The sequence below is a fragment of the Schistocerca serialis genome, chromosome 2 (genome assembly GCF_023864345.2).
Source record: "Schistocerca serialis cubense isolate TAMUIC-IGC-003099 chromosome 2, iqSchSeri2.2, whole genome shotgun sequence".
NCBI classification, from domain to species: Eukaryota; Metazoa; Arthropoda; class Insecta; order Orthoptera; family Acrididae; genus Schistocerca; species Schistocerca serialis.
In genome coordinates, this window is record NC_064639.1 from 350,877,696 (window position 1) to 350,894,255 (window position 16,560).

Sequence of the window (16,560 nt, forward strand, 5' to 3'; positions counted from 1 at the left end):
TTATGTCATATCTTATAGATCACAGGGCTACTTCTATAATAATAAGCCCTGAGACAATAAAAGACATGAAGGGCTATGTTGTGCTAGATACCTTCCTTAATCATCATGAGACTCAATTCTAATAAATTTTTGACTTCCCATTACACAGATTCTGATTTAGCATCTTTCCAAATTTTTTTCTCCTCAGGTTTTATTCCATAAAGTGAGACTCTGATAAGCTTTTGATGTTGCCACCTGCCTTACACCTGACGTATTTTACAAAGTTGAACCTCATACAATATTATCTGAACACCTGCTTGAAATTATACTAATTAAATATGAATTCTGATTGAAATTACTGGGAAAAGGAATTAATTCTAATCTGCAGTTGAGACTGAGCTACATAAACTGCTGGTCCTTAAAACTGATATAAACTTAGAGAGCTAGAAGAAAATCGGCCAAATAAAGGTTTATTGGAACACTTGATCTAGGTTTCGACAATTTTAAAATTGTCTTTTTCAGAAGGTATAATGAAGCTCGTTACATCAGATGCTGATTAAGTACACTGAATAAAGCCAAACAGCTCTTGCATATTCGACATCCATCTTTAGAACACAAATAATCACAAACCATGACTTATAATTGCAGCACTACAGTATTACAGGTGTGCAGATCAAATGCCAAGTATAGAAATATTGGTTCATCACTTCAGTCTGCCTATATACACCAGTGATATTTGAGACTTGAAATGGTCTCTGGAACCACATAGTTTCATCTGATTAAAAGCACCTATGGCTGGGTTTCAGGGAGGATAGTTGTGCACAGCCACCATGTCAGGGTGGCATAGTGATAGTGGTTAGCGTACCTTCCTAGTGAGCAGGAGACCCAGTTTCGAATCCCAGTTTAGGTACAAGTTTTCATTTGTCACTTCAGACTGCACATATACACCAGTGATGTTTGAGCCTTTAAATAGTCTGTGGAACCATATAGCTTCATTAGATAGGAAGAATACATGACTAAATTTCCAGGTGCAAAATATAGTGCACAGAGCTGCCACATTGGGCAGCAACAATGACCCTAGCCTGGCTGGGCAGTGAGCTGAGCTTGGATGTCCTATCTGGATATGTCACTTCATGATCCTACATCTCTATGCCAGAGTCCACCAAACATGATATTTGATGAATAGCAATGTTCCAGTCTCTTGGCAATCCATGAACAGATTTTTCAGTGGGTGGTAGATCTGCAGTAGGGGAAGAGTGGGAACAGTGATACAGTGCGAACAGTGAGACATTAGTTTTATCTCTGGAATTTTGGTTTCAGTTGTTGGTACCTACTGTGAATGTGGTAACCATTATTATTTAGTCTATGGATTTCCACGTTTCATACTTGACATTCTTGTTGTGATTTTGTTGTTGGTATATTTGCGCTTAGAGGTATTAAATGTATATTTTTACTAAATTTACATAGCTGGTTTCTGAATAGACCATCGGTATTTTCAAATCATTTCATTAGTCACTCAAAACTATGGTTTTCCAAGGCATATAAATCACCTTCATTGAAATGTTGCTTTAAGCCAAATGTGTTTAGGGCCATTTTGAAAAAAGTTTGCAACTGGGAACAGTGAGACATGAATAATGAGGGTACAGTGAGACATGTCTCACTGTTCCCAGTGCTTGTTCATAGTGTCTGACAATGCATGCTTGCTGTATAAAACAGTGATTTCTCTAGATTTTAGTATGCAAACTTTTCTTTTAGGTTATAAAATGCCCAGGAGAAACAAGATTGATAAGGAAATAGGAAGGTTTTCAGAATCTTCAATGATGGAAGCTGTCATGCTGGTGATCGAAAATAAAATGAGCATCAGGAGTGCATCCAAGCCGAAAGGCTTATCCTTTCAAACAGTTAGTTGATACATTAAGAAATATCATGAGGATGACTCTTCAAATATGTGTCCTAACTTTTCAGTGAACCGCATTTTTCCACCAGAATTGGAGCTTAGTTTGTGTGAAAATTTAGTTGTGTGTTCTAAAATGTTTTAAGGACTTACTATGAACAACTGCCATACCTTAGCTTATGAATTAGGTATTAAAAATAACATTGTTTTACCCAAAACCTGGACTGAAAGTGAGAAAGCATCTATCAACTGGATGAAAGGTTTTCGACAGAGATTCCCTAAACACTCTCCTGTTTTACCCAAAGCCTGGACTGAAAGTGAGAAAGCATCTATTGACTGTATGAAAGGTTTTCGACAGAGATTCCCTAAACACTTTCCTCGAACTCCGGAAGGATGCAGCTTATCTAGAGCTACAGGCTTTAATAAATTTAATGTGTCAAATTTCTTTGATAAACTGGAAGAAGTAATCAAACATCATCCAAATTTGGCTGATGGATCACATATTTTCAATCTTGATAAAACTGGAACAACAGTGGTGCAGAAGTCACAGATGATTTTGGCCTTAAAGGGTATAAAACAAGTTAATAAGGCAACCAGTGCAGAGCGTGGAACACTGGTTATGACATGTTTTATTATAAATGCTCTCGGTAACAGCCTACCCCCCCATCATTATATTTCCACAAGTGAATTTTAAAGATCATATGATATTAGGAGCACCTGCTGGAACATTAGGTCTTACCATTAAAGGAGGCTGGATGAACTCAGAATGTTTTGTGATGGTCATTCACCACTTCATCAAGTTCGCTGCCAGCTCAAAAGCAAATCCATCTTTGTTACTGATGGATAATTGTGAGAGGCCACCTCTCAATACAGGCAATAGATCTGTGCAAAGAGAATGGGATAATAATTCTGACAATTCCACTGCATTGCACCAATAAACATTTTCAATTTACAATGTTGCTCAGTGTGTGGGGATAGAATATCCCTGAGGAATGACTCCTGTCAATAACATTGCCGGATTTAATAATACAGGAATATTTCTTTTAGATCGCCATGTGTTCTATGAGGATGATTTTCTTCCATCCTCTATTACTGACAGACCTCTAAATGAAAGCCTGGAAACACACACATCACCCGAAAAAGACCTTAAACCTGAAACTGATGTCGGACACCCATCACATGATGAAAGTGAAGCACAGTCTATAGCATCCAGTTCTTCACAATCACATAGAAAATCTGCATCAATGTCTTATTTCTCTCCAGAACACATATGAGGTTTCCCAAATGCAAAACCAAGAAAAAGTTGCAGTCGCTGACAGCCTAAAGGAAAAACAACGATTGCGACCAACACACCAGAAAGGAATGAACTTCAAATGAAAATGAAACAAAAAGACATTAATGGTTCAAATGGCTCTGAGCACTATGGGACTCAACTGCTGTGGTCATAAGTCCCCTAGAACTTAGAACTACTTAAACCTAACTAACCTAAGGACAGCACACAACACCCAGCCATCACGAAGCAGAGAAAATCCCTGACCCCGCCGGGAATCGAACCCGGGAACCCGGGCGTGGGAAGCGAGAACGCTACCGCACGACCACGAGATGTGGCCTAAAAAGACATTAAGGGACCTAAAGCCAAGCGAGCTTTATTCCTAGTTGATGAAACTAATGCTGACAGAAGTGAATTAATTTTGCAAGATTCTTCTTATAATGAGACCTTTTATCAGACACAACTGATTTCAGAAACAGAAATGGTTAACTTTGAAAACTTGAAAGTGCTCACCCAAAGTGGATGACTTTGTTTTAATAGAGTTTGAGGCAAAAAAGAAAATATATTATGTAGGAAAAATTCTTTCAACTGTATGAGAGTCATCCAAAAGCAAAGTTACATTTCTTAATAAAAGTTTGAAACTAGAGAACAAATTTGTGATGCCTGTAGTTCCAGATATTTCATTCATTGACACCCTACTAAAATACACAGCAAAACAAAAGACAACAATCTGCTGTTTCATTTAAGATCAACTTTTCTTCTTATGATGTTAATTAGAATTTGAGGCACTGTCTCACTGTACACACCATTAAAAATTCAAGGGTACAGTGAGACACTTTCATGATTAATTTTTTTTAAAGGAAAGACAATACAATTAAATATTATTGTACCACTTTGAACATACTTAAGCACAGTATACATGGTTACCACAAGATATTAAACTGATAAAGATATTTTTAAAAGTGTAGTTTGGATTTCAACTTTTACATCTCACAGTTCCCACTCTTCCCCTACATGCTAGCCATGATAACAGCTGAACTTCCTCTTTATCAAGGATGCTCAGAAAAGCATGGACAATATACACTCTTGGGCCACCCTACTGAAAGATAATCAGGGTGCACATGCAGACAGGAAAAAAAATTCCAGATTTTCCCCAGATTTACCAGTTAAAAATAACTTTCTCTTGGGTGAAAATACACTTTTTCCTGGATAAAAATACACTATACCCCTGCTGAAAGTACTTCTTTGCGAATTAAGTGAGAATATACTTTCCCTTGACCTGTAAAATGTATCATCCTTTGAATGGTGTAGATTTTATAAATTGGCATGAAACTTCCTGGCATTTTAGGAAATGAAACCCATCAAAAAACGATGTGTTTTGGAAAGCTCTTTGATGCACAGCAACTCTTACTCTGCATATTTTTCTATTATGAAAGTATAAAGACGAATTCCACCAAATACAGCATGGCAGCTTCTGAAAAACTGAAGTTGAGATTGCACTGTGTGATCTGCTTTCATCAGCCAATCATAGCTCATGTCACGTGATCTTGCCAGACAATGATACCAGATATTCAGAGCATATGATACATTATGTAGTCAGCCAATAAAAACACCATTGTCAAGTAGTGAGAAGACACAAAAAGGAAAAGTTAATGGTTTAAATTAATATACATACAATATAGCTACAAGAAAAGCTAAGCTTTCACATATACTATTGGTCTTCAAAAAATTTTTGCTGCTTTTTTCTGAGGGTGTGTTTAGGCAGGATCCTAAGAGCACGGCTTCAATTACGGCAGCTGAGTATTTCTGTTTAGCACGATTATAAGTTTCACTGCTGTGCACCGAACATTTCATGGGTTACACCATCCATTGAGAATGTCAATTTTTCTACAGAAAAACAAATTATGGATAAAATTGCTCAAAAACTCACTCCACACTTTTTTGATTGATAGGAAAACTTTTTGCCATTGTTATTGCATAATTTGTAATCTATGAAAGAACTAAAATAATACGAAAAACTAACATTGAAACTTGGTCTTTTTCAGCATGTGTTATTGCTTAAGATATATCAAACACAAATATGCCAGTAAAATTTTAAATTATGGCATAAATGTCTGACCTTCTGGGCTCATGCTCAGACTCTTTCCATGGGCTGCTCCTCAGTGTTAAGTTTTGAATGAGAGTCTAATGCTCCATAATTTAAGAAATTCATCACACAGTCTCACATGTAACACAACTATCTTGCGTACAAGGAAATTTACTTTGAAAGTAATGCTTCTCAAACCATCATTCACAATATTTTCCTGCAACCTGTTAGATATCTAAACAGTTGCGACATCACGCTCATCGACACGATGTCTACGAGAAAGACACATTGAAAGTAGGGGTCTGCACACATTCAATATTTATTGACAACTTCAGTTTGTCAAACCTTCAATATACTGAAGCGACATCACACCATCAAAAATATTGACAAAAATTGTCGGTTGACGAGGTGGTTTTACAAAGTTAACATATTAAATACCCAAAAGAAAGTTTGTGCTGCGATTATATTAGCTATAGCTTGCAAGCAACAGAAAATAATGAAAAAGAGGAAATGATTCTGAGAGTGGTTAAAAATGGAGCAGCTGGGCACATGTTAATTTCCTTGCTGAAATCAGAACCACAGACCCAAAAGCTTTCATAAATTATTTTTCTATATGTCCCACACTATACAATGAGTTATTAATGATGATATGAGAACAAACAAAGAAGTAAAATATGTTTATGAGAGAGGTAACTACAGTTGACAAGAGATTAAGAGTACCATAACTTTGAGATTTCTGGCAACAGGCAGGTCATCCGAATCGAAATTTAGTTCTGTAATATCAGCAAACACCTGAAACCTGTGAAGCAATTGCAACTCTCTGTCAAGGATATGTTCAGATAATTAATGTAAAACATCTCTTACAACTTGTGATAATTTGGTTAAATTCACATGCATTTCACAGACCTCTTACTAGTCACTACAGATACATGACATACATTTTTTGAAGAGGAAGGGTTTTTCCAAACTGCTGTGTAATTCACGAACCTATGCTTTTTTTTTTTAATTAATAAAGTAAGCAGTGTTTTTGAGAATCCTCCATTGACCTCCTAAAGTGATATATACAATGTTTACCATTGCCTTAACCTATCAATAATGTTTTGTGTTAAAAGACTACTTTGAAAAATTGAATCTGAGGTATAATTTGCCCGAAGGTGAATTGAAAACATAAACAGTGCGCACTAATGCCGTGTGGCTGGTTCATGAAGCCTGTCAACATGTGAATGGCGGATATTGTTCGACTATTAATACTTGACCTCCTCACATATTCAATATGAACTGATAGTATTGAGAATATTTTAAGGGCCATCCATAGGCCAGCTGCTCTTCAATATGTTTTGTATTGACAGTATGTCAATACAAACCCTTAAATGGTCAATATATTAACGGTTTGACAACATTATTAAATGTGTGAGAGGCCCTATTATTGACTCATTTTGCAGTCAGCAGATGCTTGTGTGTTCACTGTGTTTTGTTGTTATAAATGGCACATTTTCTTTGCAACCGAAGTTTTATTTTGGTGTTATTCTCTGATTTATGTTTTATGGCCACAGTATTATTCTGGAGTAGCAGGCTAAGATAAAAAAAACTTTGTTATAGTATCAGTTTCTACCAGTTAAAATTACAAAAATTTAACTGAAAACTCAAACAGTGTAAAATTCCCAGAATTCTAGAAATTTCCACATTTTCTCGGATTTCTCCCAGATGGAAAAATTAAGGGATTTTTCCCAGTCATCCCAGGGTATATGTACCCTGATAATGGCACAGAAAACTTAAGGTATGGCACAGCCACTAGAACTAACATGTCAGAAATTTAATGGCTGCTGTCCAAATTACCACTTGCGTGAACCAGGGTGATTGTGTTGTGTAATTAGTGGCATGACATTCTGTCACACTAGAAACTTAGCCCATATGATAATTGTGACTGCAAACTTAAAAAATTTGTTCTCGTTGGAACCTCCAAATATTGGTATTTCCATCAGGATGCTAAATGCAGATACAGAACTAATCTGGAAAGACAAAGCTGTGCCACTCTAGGGTCCAGTGTTGTCATTGGGTGCATCACTGTTGGCTCACCTCTCTCCTCTCATGCCAAAGAAAGCAGCAGCAATGGTCTCTGTGCTGACAATACATGGTGCTGCAGACATAGTCACACTATCAGTGTGGATACTTGTCTAGCTCAAACAAGCCATATCCTGACAGAAGGTACATGATGTGGCTGTATGATCCTGCATGGCTGAGCAAACTAAATATTTTTCATCTTGGGTGTTACTCAAGCAGGATACAGAGATTTCCACAGCATTTGGCATGGTTCTCCTGAATCCATCGATTTTTGTATTCACATGACAGTCATGGGATCCCTATTGACACAAGCTGCAATACTGTGGAATGACTAATCACAGTCTCATAGGATATTACCCTGCTGCCATCAGATTCAGCATGAGCTGATCAGTTTTTCTCCTTCTTACATGAGGTATAACATGATCTTCTCACAGACAACATATTTTCAAGTGCAATTTCTGAATAAGAAATACATTTTGTAACCTGTTGTGATACAAAGAATGTGAAAGGTATTAATACTGTCTACTTTGAGTGGATGCACTGAAATGTTAATCACTTGCATATCCAAGCATGTAGCACAAGCCATGCCAATTTGACATCTCATCCTCTCTAAACTGAGCAGTAACAGTGTTTTTACCACATTCTACAAATTCACATGTGTTTACTCTAATTTTTTGCTTCATGTTTTTAACATTTGTGAATTTCAATGTACTCTTAAAACAGTGTACATATTGCATTTAATTACTGGCTCAAATCTGTATGTTTGCCTTTATTACCATCAAAAATTGTGGAAATTGATTATATAATATTGCTACAGTATTTTAATGTATCCAGTGAGTCCTTCACACAAGCACAAATTTATTGTAAATAGAATTATACACCAACTTTTGAATCAGACGGCCCATACCATTACTTCATGTCTGTCACAATCTTTTAAAACTGAACACACGGTTATACAAATGGGTATATGAAAGTTCAGTACCTACTCATAAACCTTGTGGTAATGGCCAACAGTAGCATTATCCATTATGTGAAGCATGCTTGAGAAACGATCCATCCGTTGGAGTCCACAGAACTCACGAAATTCATTGTAACTAGGAATGCCATGTTCTCTTGCTCGAAGAATATTTAGTGAAGCAAGGTCCATTCCATAATGATGAGTTGGTTTCTGAAATAGGTGATTTGTCACCTGCAAAGAAGAATGATTTTTGCTGATAAATAAAACTGCTGATTAATATCATTCAGCTTCTCCACTGACTGCAAACAGAAATCAGAAATGTCATATTCCACAAATATAGAGATACATGTGATCTATTTGACAATATCATGAAGAAATAATGCCATATATTAGTCATTACAGAGCAGGGAATCCTACTTTGACTAAAAATTAAGAAAATCTATACATCAAATGGATTCGAGAGACAATACATTTTCCTGAGTACATGGCAAAGAATCAAAGCCAAGAGTACAGCAGACAAAATGCTGAAGGAGAAAAATTATGAGACTCTAAATCATCACAAATAGAGTTGTAAATTTCAGTAAATCCTCAAAAAATGTGGAAGAATAAAGAAAATTTACAAAAGACTGATTAAACAGTTACATCTAGATACACACATATGCTTCGTAAACCACGATGAAGTCAAAATGTGCAGTATCTCCCATTGTATCAAATATTCAGGTTTCTCAACATTCTCTGCATATATGGGATACAAGAAGAATAACTGTTTAATTTATGTGTGTGCATGTTGCAATTGGTTTAATCTTGTTTTCATGGTCTCCATGTTAGTATAAGCAAGAGGCTGTAGAATATCCCCAGGTTGTTCACTTAACACTGGCTCTTGAAACTTTGTAAGTTGGCTTTCACAAGAAGTCTTGGGGTCTATTTGCATGCCTCTGCCAATTTAAGTTTTTCAGTAGTTTCATGATGCTCTCTCAATAGTCTAAGAAACCTCCCAAATGATTGTGCTGCCTTTCCTTGTAAACGTTCAATATCTATTAGTTCAGTTTGGTCTGGGTCCCACATGCTTGAGCAAAATTCTAAGATGGAATGCATGAGTGATTTGTAAGTAATCTCCTTTGTAGAATGACTCAGTTTCTCATTGTTCTACCAATCAAACAAAGCCTACCACATATTTTATGTAGCCCTTATTCTATGTGATCATATCATTACATATCCCCACAAACTCTTACACCCAGGTAACTGTATGAGGTTAATGACAAATAATGACTCACAGATATTGCAGTCATAGGATATCACGTTTCTGAATGTTGAAAAGTGCACAATTTTATATTCCTGTACATTTAAATCAAGTTGCCAGTCTTTGCACTACTTTAAAACTATATGAAGATCTGCCTGGATATTTGTGCAACTTTTTTCTGATAGTACTTCATTATCTGCATCACCTGTGTTAAGTCTGAAGTTACTACTGATATTGTCTATTAGGACACTAATATAAAACATGAACAACAGGGGCCACAATAAAATTCCTTGGGACATACTTGAAGTTATTTCCACTTCTGACGATGACTCTCCATGCAAGATAACACGCAGTATCTTCCGTACCAAGAAATATTTACTCCAGTCACAAATGTTGTTTGATACCCAATACATTCACACTTTTAATAATTTATGTTGGTAAGGTACTGAGTCAAATACTTTTCAGAAGCATCCACTTGACTGACTTGCTCTATGGTTTTCAGGATGTCATGTGGAGAAAAGCACAAGTTGGATTTTGCATGACGAAGTTTTCAAATGCGTGCTCATTGACACAGAGAAAGTTGTTCTGTTCAAGATACCATGGTACGTTTGAGATCAGAATATGTTTGAAGAATCTACAATAGATGGATGTCAGTGATACTGTACATTATGTTGGAATCACTTCTGCAACATGCAGACTGATGTGATCTGTGCTCTCTCCCAACTACTTGACACAATTTTTTGTAAGAGGGATCTATGGTATAATGTGGTTAAAATGAGGCTAACTCAGCTACAAATTTACAAATTCTTTAGAGAATCTGACAGGAATTCCATTTGGTACTGGAATCTTGTTTAATTTCAGATGTTTCTGAATGCATTTTACACTAACACCTACACCACTCATCTTTAAAGCAGTATGAGAATTACCCTATGGTGTCTGCCTCCTCAGCTGAGGGGTCAGCGCATCTGTCTGCCATGCTGTGGGTCCGAGTTGCTGGGCCGGAGATTTTCTCCACTTGGGGACTGGGTGTTTTGTTGTCATCATCATTTTCTCATCGTCATCAACAAGCAAGTCACCCAATGTGGCATCAACTGAAAAGACTTATAACTAGGCAGCCAAAATTCCCCAGATGGGGTCTCCCAACCGTCAGTGCCATATGAACATTTTGTTTCATTTCACTGTGGTAATATTCCTGACCAGCGAAAAAGATAATGCTGCAATAATGGGCAATTTTAATGCAGTGTCCTACAAAGGCAACAAGTTCACAGGAAATTTAGGCTTTGGGGAACAAAAGAAATAGATGAAAATTTGGTAGATTTCTGCAATCAAAAGGATATGGTTAATACAAATACATTATTTGAAGTTCCTCTTAAAAGTACATACACATGGGAAGTTCCAGACAAAAGGTGCTTTCAGTTACATTACATCCTACTGAAGCAAAGGTACAGGTATCAGATCAAATCATGGCATAGCTGTCCAGATCTGGACATAGAAGTGGACATACACTTGTGTTAGCCAAGTGCAATATTAGATTTAAAAGAATCGAGAGATTGCTCGAAAAGAAATGGACAGTACAAAGACTGAAAGGAAAAGCAATAAAGACGACTTTTGAAGAAATGAACAATAAAATAGCTAATGGAATGCAGTAGAATAATATCAGGATGGGGGTAATTGAAGCAACAAATGAGATTTTAGGAAAAATGAAACTGGAACCCAGAAAGCTTCAAATGACAGAAGAAATACTAAACCTAAAACTGAAAATAATGTAATTGAGGACATCAATGAGTGTAACAGAGAAATGCAAGGCCCTCCAACCATGTGACATGAACGTGCCCTTCAGCATCTCAAAGAAGGAAAAGCAACCGTTGTTGGTTATATTTACGCAAAATTGCTGAAATATTTTGGTATCAACATGAAAGCCCAGTTATTCAGGGAAATAAGCAACTGCTATGAAAGAGGAATCATATCAGAAGAATTCACACAATGCAGGACAATTACCATGCCTGAAAGAGGAAAGACAGCTGAATGCACCAATTATAGAATAATATCAATGTTATTACATGCCAGAACTTATCTTACCTTCTCTGACCCAGAAAAAGTTTTTGACAAAAAATACGAATTGACTGGATGGACAGAAGAATGATTAGAGAAGACAAAGGGAATAAAAGCCAACTGCGAAAGGACACATTGCATCAGATTTGCTGATGAAATCATAAAAGTTGCGGACTCTAAAAAAGAAATAAATAGAAAGATGCAAGTCCTATCAGACACTCTTAAACTATGGAAATTAAAAGTGAATGAACAGAAAACAAAAGTAATGGTAGCACAGAAAATATGGGAGAAATTAAAACCAATAACTGCATTTACAACTGAGAAAAAAATTTTAAGCAGCACACATATGAATACAGCTACATCAAAAAATCTTTTGCAAAATCATTTGTATGCAGTTTACTGCTCTATGGAAGTCAAAGTTCGACTATGGATGAATTGGAAAGGAATCCCCTTCAAGCTGCTGAAATGTGGATATGGCAGAAAACGACAAAAACAAGCTGGATGGAAAGAAAATTCAACCTGGAGGTCTTAGGGGAAATAAACAAAGAGAGAAGATTCTTAAAGGAATGGAAAAGAGAAAAATAAAATTTATTGTTCAAGTCATCAAACACAACATCTTCATCATTAGTACTCTTTAAGGGAAAGTTCTGAGAAATTAAGGAAGAGGACAGCCTAGGATGAAGTGTTTAGAAGACATGGAGAAGAAGATAGGAAATAACATTTACGTGGAACTGAAACAAACGGCCAATGACAGAAGAGAGTGGCTGCATAAACTAGGCATTAGCTTTTAGAATATAAATAAGACAAATAACACTCCTGCATCTCCTGTTGTAAAGGAACATTTTAAAATTGAGCTCAGCATTTATGCTTTTAGTTTGTTACTCTCGTTTTGGCAGCTGTGCATTCATGAATCTCTGGACCTAATTTTGCTGTCATTGACAGCCTTTACATATTACCAGAATTTCTTCGGGTTTTGTGGGAAATCTTTTGATAAGACTCTGCTATTGTAATCTTTGAAGTCTTCATGCATGGTCCTTCTGACAGCTAAACACATTTCATTTAGTATTTTTCTTACTATTTTTGTCACACACAATAATGGCCTGTTCGTTCCCTCAAATCATGAGAACAGCGAAGGACACGTGACATTCCCAATTTTTTTCATACAAGCATAACAAAATGAACATGTGATCTGTTGACACAGAGTATGAAAAATGTAAGTTCCAGTGTTGCTAAGTGTAACTGAAACAAAATATTTAAAAATTAAATAAACAAATGGTTCAAATGCCTCTGAGCACTATGGGACTTAACATCTGAGGTCATCAGCCCTCTAGAACTTATAACTACTTAAACCTAACTAACCTAAGGACATCACACACATCCATGCCCGAGGCAGGGTTCGAACTTGCGACCGTAGCAGTCGCGCGGTTCCAGACTGAAGCACCTAGAACCGCTCGGCCACACCGGCCGGCAATTAAATAAATAGATTTGGATCTCCAGACCAACCTGCTATCACAAATTCTTTGAAAAATATCTGGTTAGAAAAAATAAAATAACTAAATCACAAAGACATAATTATAAATTTTGGGATCAATCATTTGGATAACATCGAAAGCATTCAGGTACAGAAGCAAAACATTTAGTGCAGCAAGAGAAAGTGTCACAAAGGGGATATTTTAGTAAACAAATACCAACTGTAGCCTATGTTACACTGTCTTCCCATTTTGTAAACTTGTACATATTTATGTTGTGTATAATTAGGACAGAACAACGTACTCATCAGGATAATAAAGGAACTAAATCACCAAACTGGAACAATGTTTGTCAATGTGAGAATATGAACCAATTGGATGAAAATAATGTGTGACAAGAAGCTTGAACTACAAAAGAAAATTCTTTCAACAGGACAAAGCACCTCCCCACAAAGATGCTCTGATATTTGGAGAACTGAAGGATTTGTAAAATGAATTGCTGGAAAAACCCACTATATTCACCACAGACTTGACAGCATTTGACCAGAAATATTCTCTTATAAAAGAACATTGAGGCTGGAAAATGCATTGAGTTCAATAGCAATCAGGGATGGAGCTTCCAGAAATGTACTTGAAAACTCAATTTATTCTCTGGAAAAATGTTGATGACTTACAGTGACATCAAACAGGACTACATGATAAAAAATTAAAAATCCCACAGTTGGCAAATGGAAAGTTTGTTATTGTAGCTAAGTGGAAAAATAAGTAATAAAAATCTGGAAAGGCAGCAGAAATAAATATACGTTTCTCTTAAAGTATTATAGAAAAGAAGGAATTCATAACATACATAACAGCAATTTCCTCTTTAGATTAAGGTGGGCTTTGTTTTCATTGATTAAGATATTTTGTCCAAAGAGAGTTTCTTATGTATTAACTAACCATTTTTTTCTTACCTCTTGAGTAATGCCATCATCCATTGCTTGTGGCACTTGGTTAATCATTCCCATTACATACTGGTCATATCTTCCGGGCTTGTAAAGATCAAATGGCTGTTTTAACATTCCACTCAGACGCTGAGCACCTAAAATGTTAGAGAGAAATGGCAAGCAGGTACTAATCATTTCAACATGTGTTCAATACAATATGCCATTCACAAATTCTTATATTATCTTTCTTGAAGTCAGAAGACATTTTTTTTAAATTAAAGGCTTTTGTTCACCCAAATCTCTGATAAAAGAAAATTATGCTACTTCACAAAATACATTAGAAGAATATTCAGTTACTAATAACAACTAAATTTCCCAGTTTTATTTCAGGTAATGGTGTTCAAAGAGTGCTGGGATAACAGTTCTAAGGTATTTGAATTATCAGTACTGAATCCAGCTTCAGAGAACTGGAGTGAACGAAGTTAGAAATTAACAAGCTTCTCACTTAATATTTATTTTTACAGCCCAGTGTATCATAGTTTAATTCATACAGTAATTTAATGAGATTATTTTTAGATTCAAAATTTCCTCAGTCCATTTCAAATCACCATCATGAACAGACAAGAGAGAGGATTTGTAAGTTTATTCACAGTGTCAGTTGTCACTTTCAATCTTACATTGAACACAAGTAAAGTGGTTAAAACTTCACTAACAACCATTGATAACAGCTTTCTCATAAACCAAGGGCAATTATCCATTGTAAACATATTATTTTCTGCCCATCATTGCTAAGCTATACACATTAGACATCCATAAGGTCGTGAGAATGTATAAGAACAACTGCATGTAAATTATGATACATCACTGCAAGATGTGTAGTAACCATTCCAACACAAATGTTTACAGAAAAACTTTGTTGTTGATCTAATAGCAAATAAATTATCCTGATGTAATATAATTGCCCATGAAAGGCAATGCTTCATAACTGAGTTCTGGTCCAGCAAATAGTTTTAATCTGTCAGGAAGGTTCAAAACAAAACACACTCCACTGCAGAATAAATGATTCATTCTGGACACCACTATCTCTCTTCCATCACCTTCCTTCAGATCAATACCAGGACAGAAAACACTTCAGTACAAGAATAAATTGCATGAGAATATTGTTTAGGGTCTTCTTTAGATGTGTTACACTTCCCAGAATTCTTCCAGCTGACCAAAGTCATCTGAACACTGCACCTGTGTTTAGTCAAGTGACAAGTCATAATGCTAGCTTTAGATGAAATTAATGAGAATGGATTCAGCAATTTATTGTTAATGCTATAGCTGAACACTTCTGGTCTTTTTCTCTTCACTGGCTTTACAACAAGTGAAGGTCAAACATTGGAGAAATAACCAAATTGCACTTATTTTAGTAAGCATTTCACAAAACAGATATTTCTATCTTATTACCATAAAACCTAGGATGGGGATTTTCTAAAGTAACAATTTTGCTTTCAGTGTTTTTATGGCTATAAAATTTGTTTGGGGAAACCTAAACTAAACCAAAATGAGTTATAGCTTAATTATTAATAATTTTCCTTCTAGATTTTGTGTGTTCACTTGCTATAAATAAAGTCGGAATTTCATTATCTCTTTTCTGTTAAGGTGTATTGATATTTTTCTGCAGACAAATGCATCAGCAGTGAACAATCTAAATTCACCATCTGTATGGTTTCTTTCATATGCCTCAAAAACTAAAGTGATGCTATTATACTTCCCTGAGGCAGAAAAACAGTAAAAGAAAGAAGAAGAAGATAAAGATAACTGTTTCTCATAGAGACTGTATATGACATGGATTTATTTCTGTCTTTCAATAATTCTCCAAGCCAATGACATACCACACACGGAAAGATATTCTGGTATGGTGCCCGACAGATCCATTAAAATTGCATTAAAAGTGCAAGTGCATGCCAATTTTCCAACCTGCAAGGAACTGTGAGTAAATACAATGAGTCATATTCCACATAGGTGTTAAATCCCAAAGACATGATAACTTTGGCTATCAAAAGAAAATTCAGTTGAGAAAACTAATAAATTATGAGACAGGACTGTTGGCCAGTGCACTAAAATTCAAGAGCAAATTGAAAGAATACCTGTTGCAAAATTCATTCTACACTATCAGTGAATTTTTTAGCATAAATGAGTTTGCATGTGTGTGGTTATATTGTATAACTGGGATGTCCCATTAGTACAAGCATAAATATAAATTATTTTGTTGTTGTAAAAAATATCATATTGATTTTCAAGTATTAAGATATTGTTACATCCTAAATGCAATCAAGAGTAAATCCAAAAGCAGGATTGTCAATAGAGTACAACACTTAGCACTAAAAGCATGTTTTTTACAGGCACCAGTATACTGTAGAGATGGAACAGAACTTCTTCCTGGATAGAGACTGCTGTCATTACATCTATATGCAGCATAGTTCATGGCTTTGTTGCCTTTCCTGATTTGTCAAAAGTTGTCATTGGAGCCAACTGCAGCATCCTAGATGGGTCAAATTGTCACATCTTCTTCAATAGGATGAGCATTCAAGGTAGCCCCACCAGCTGAAAGTTTGTTATCATCAAGTGGGCCATTTTTCC

The 16,560-nt window shown here is 35.9% G+C and overlaps 1 protein-coding gene across 1 annotated transcript in view; it reads right to left on the reverse strand.

Annotated features, from left to right (window-relative positions):
* LOC126455977 (peroxidase-like) overlaps nt 1-16,560 on the reverse strand; it is a 136,207-nt gene that overhangs the window by 25,476 nt on the left and 94,171 nt on the right. Inside the window, exons 10-11 of the mRNA XM_050091733.1 lie at nt 13,963-14,090; nt 8,277-8,479 (exon numbers count right to left, since the gene is read on the reverse strand). Coding sequence (XP_049947690.1) covers nt 8,277-8,479; nt 13,963-14,090 — 331 coding nt within the window. The remainder of the gene's footprint in view (nt 1-8,276; nt 8,480-13,962; nt 14,091-16,560) is intronic.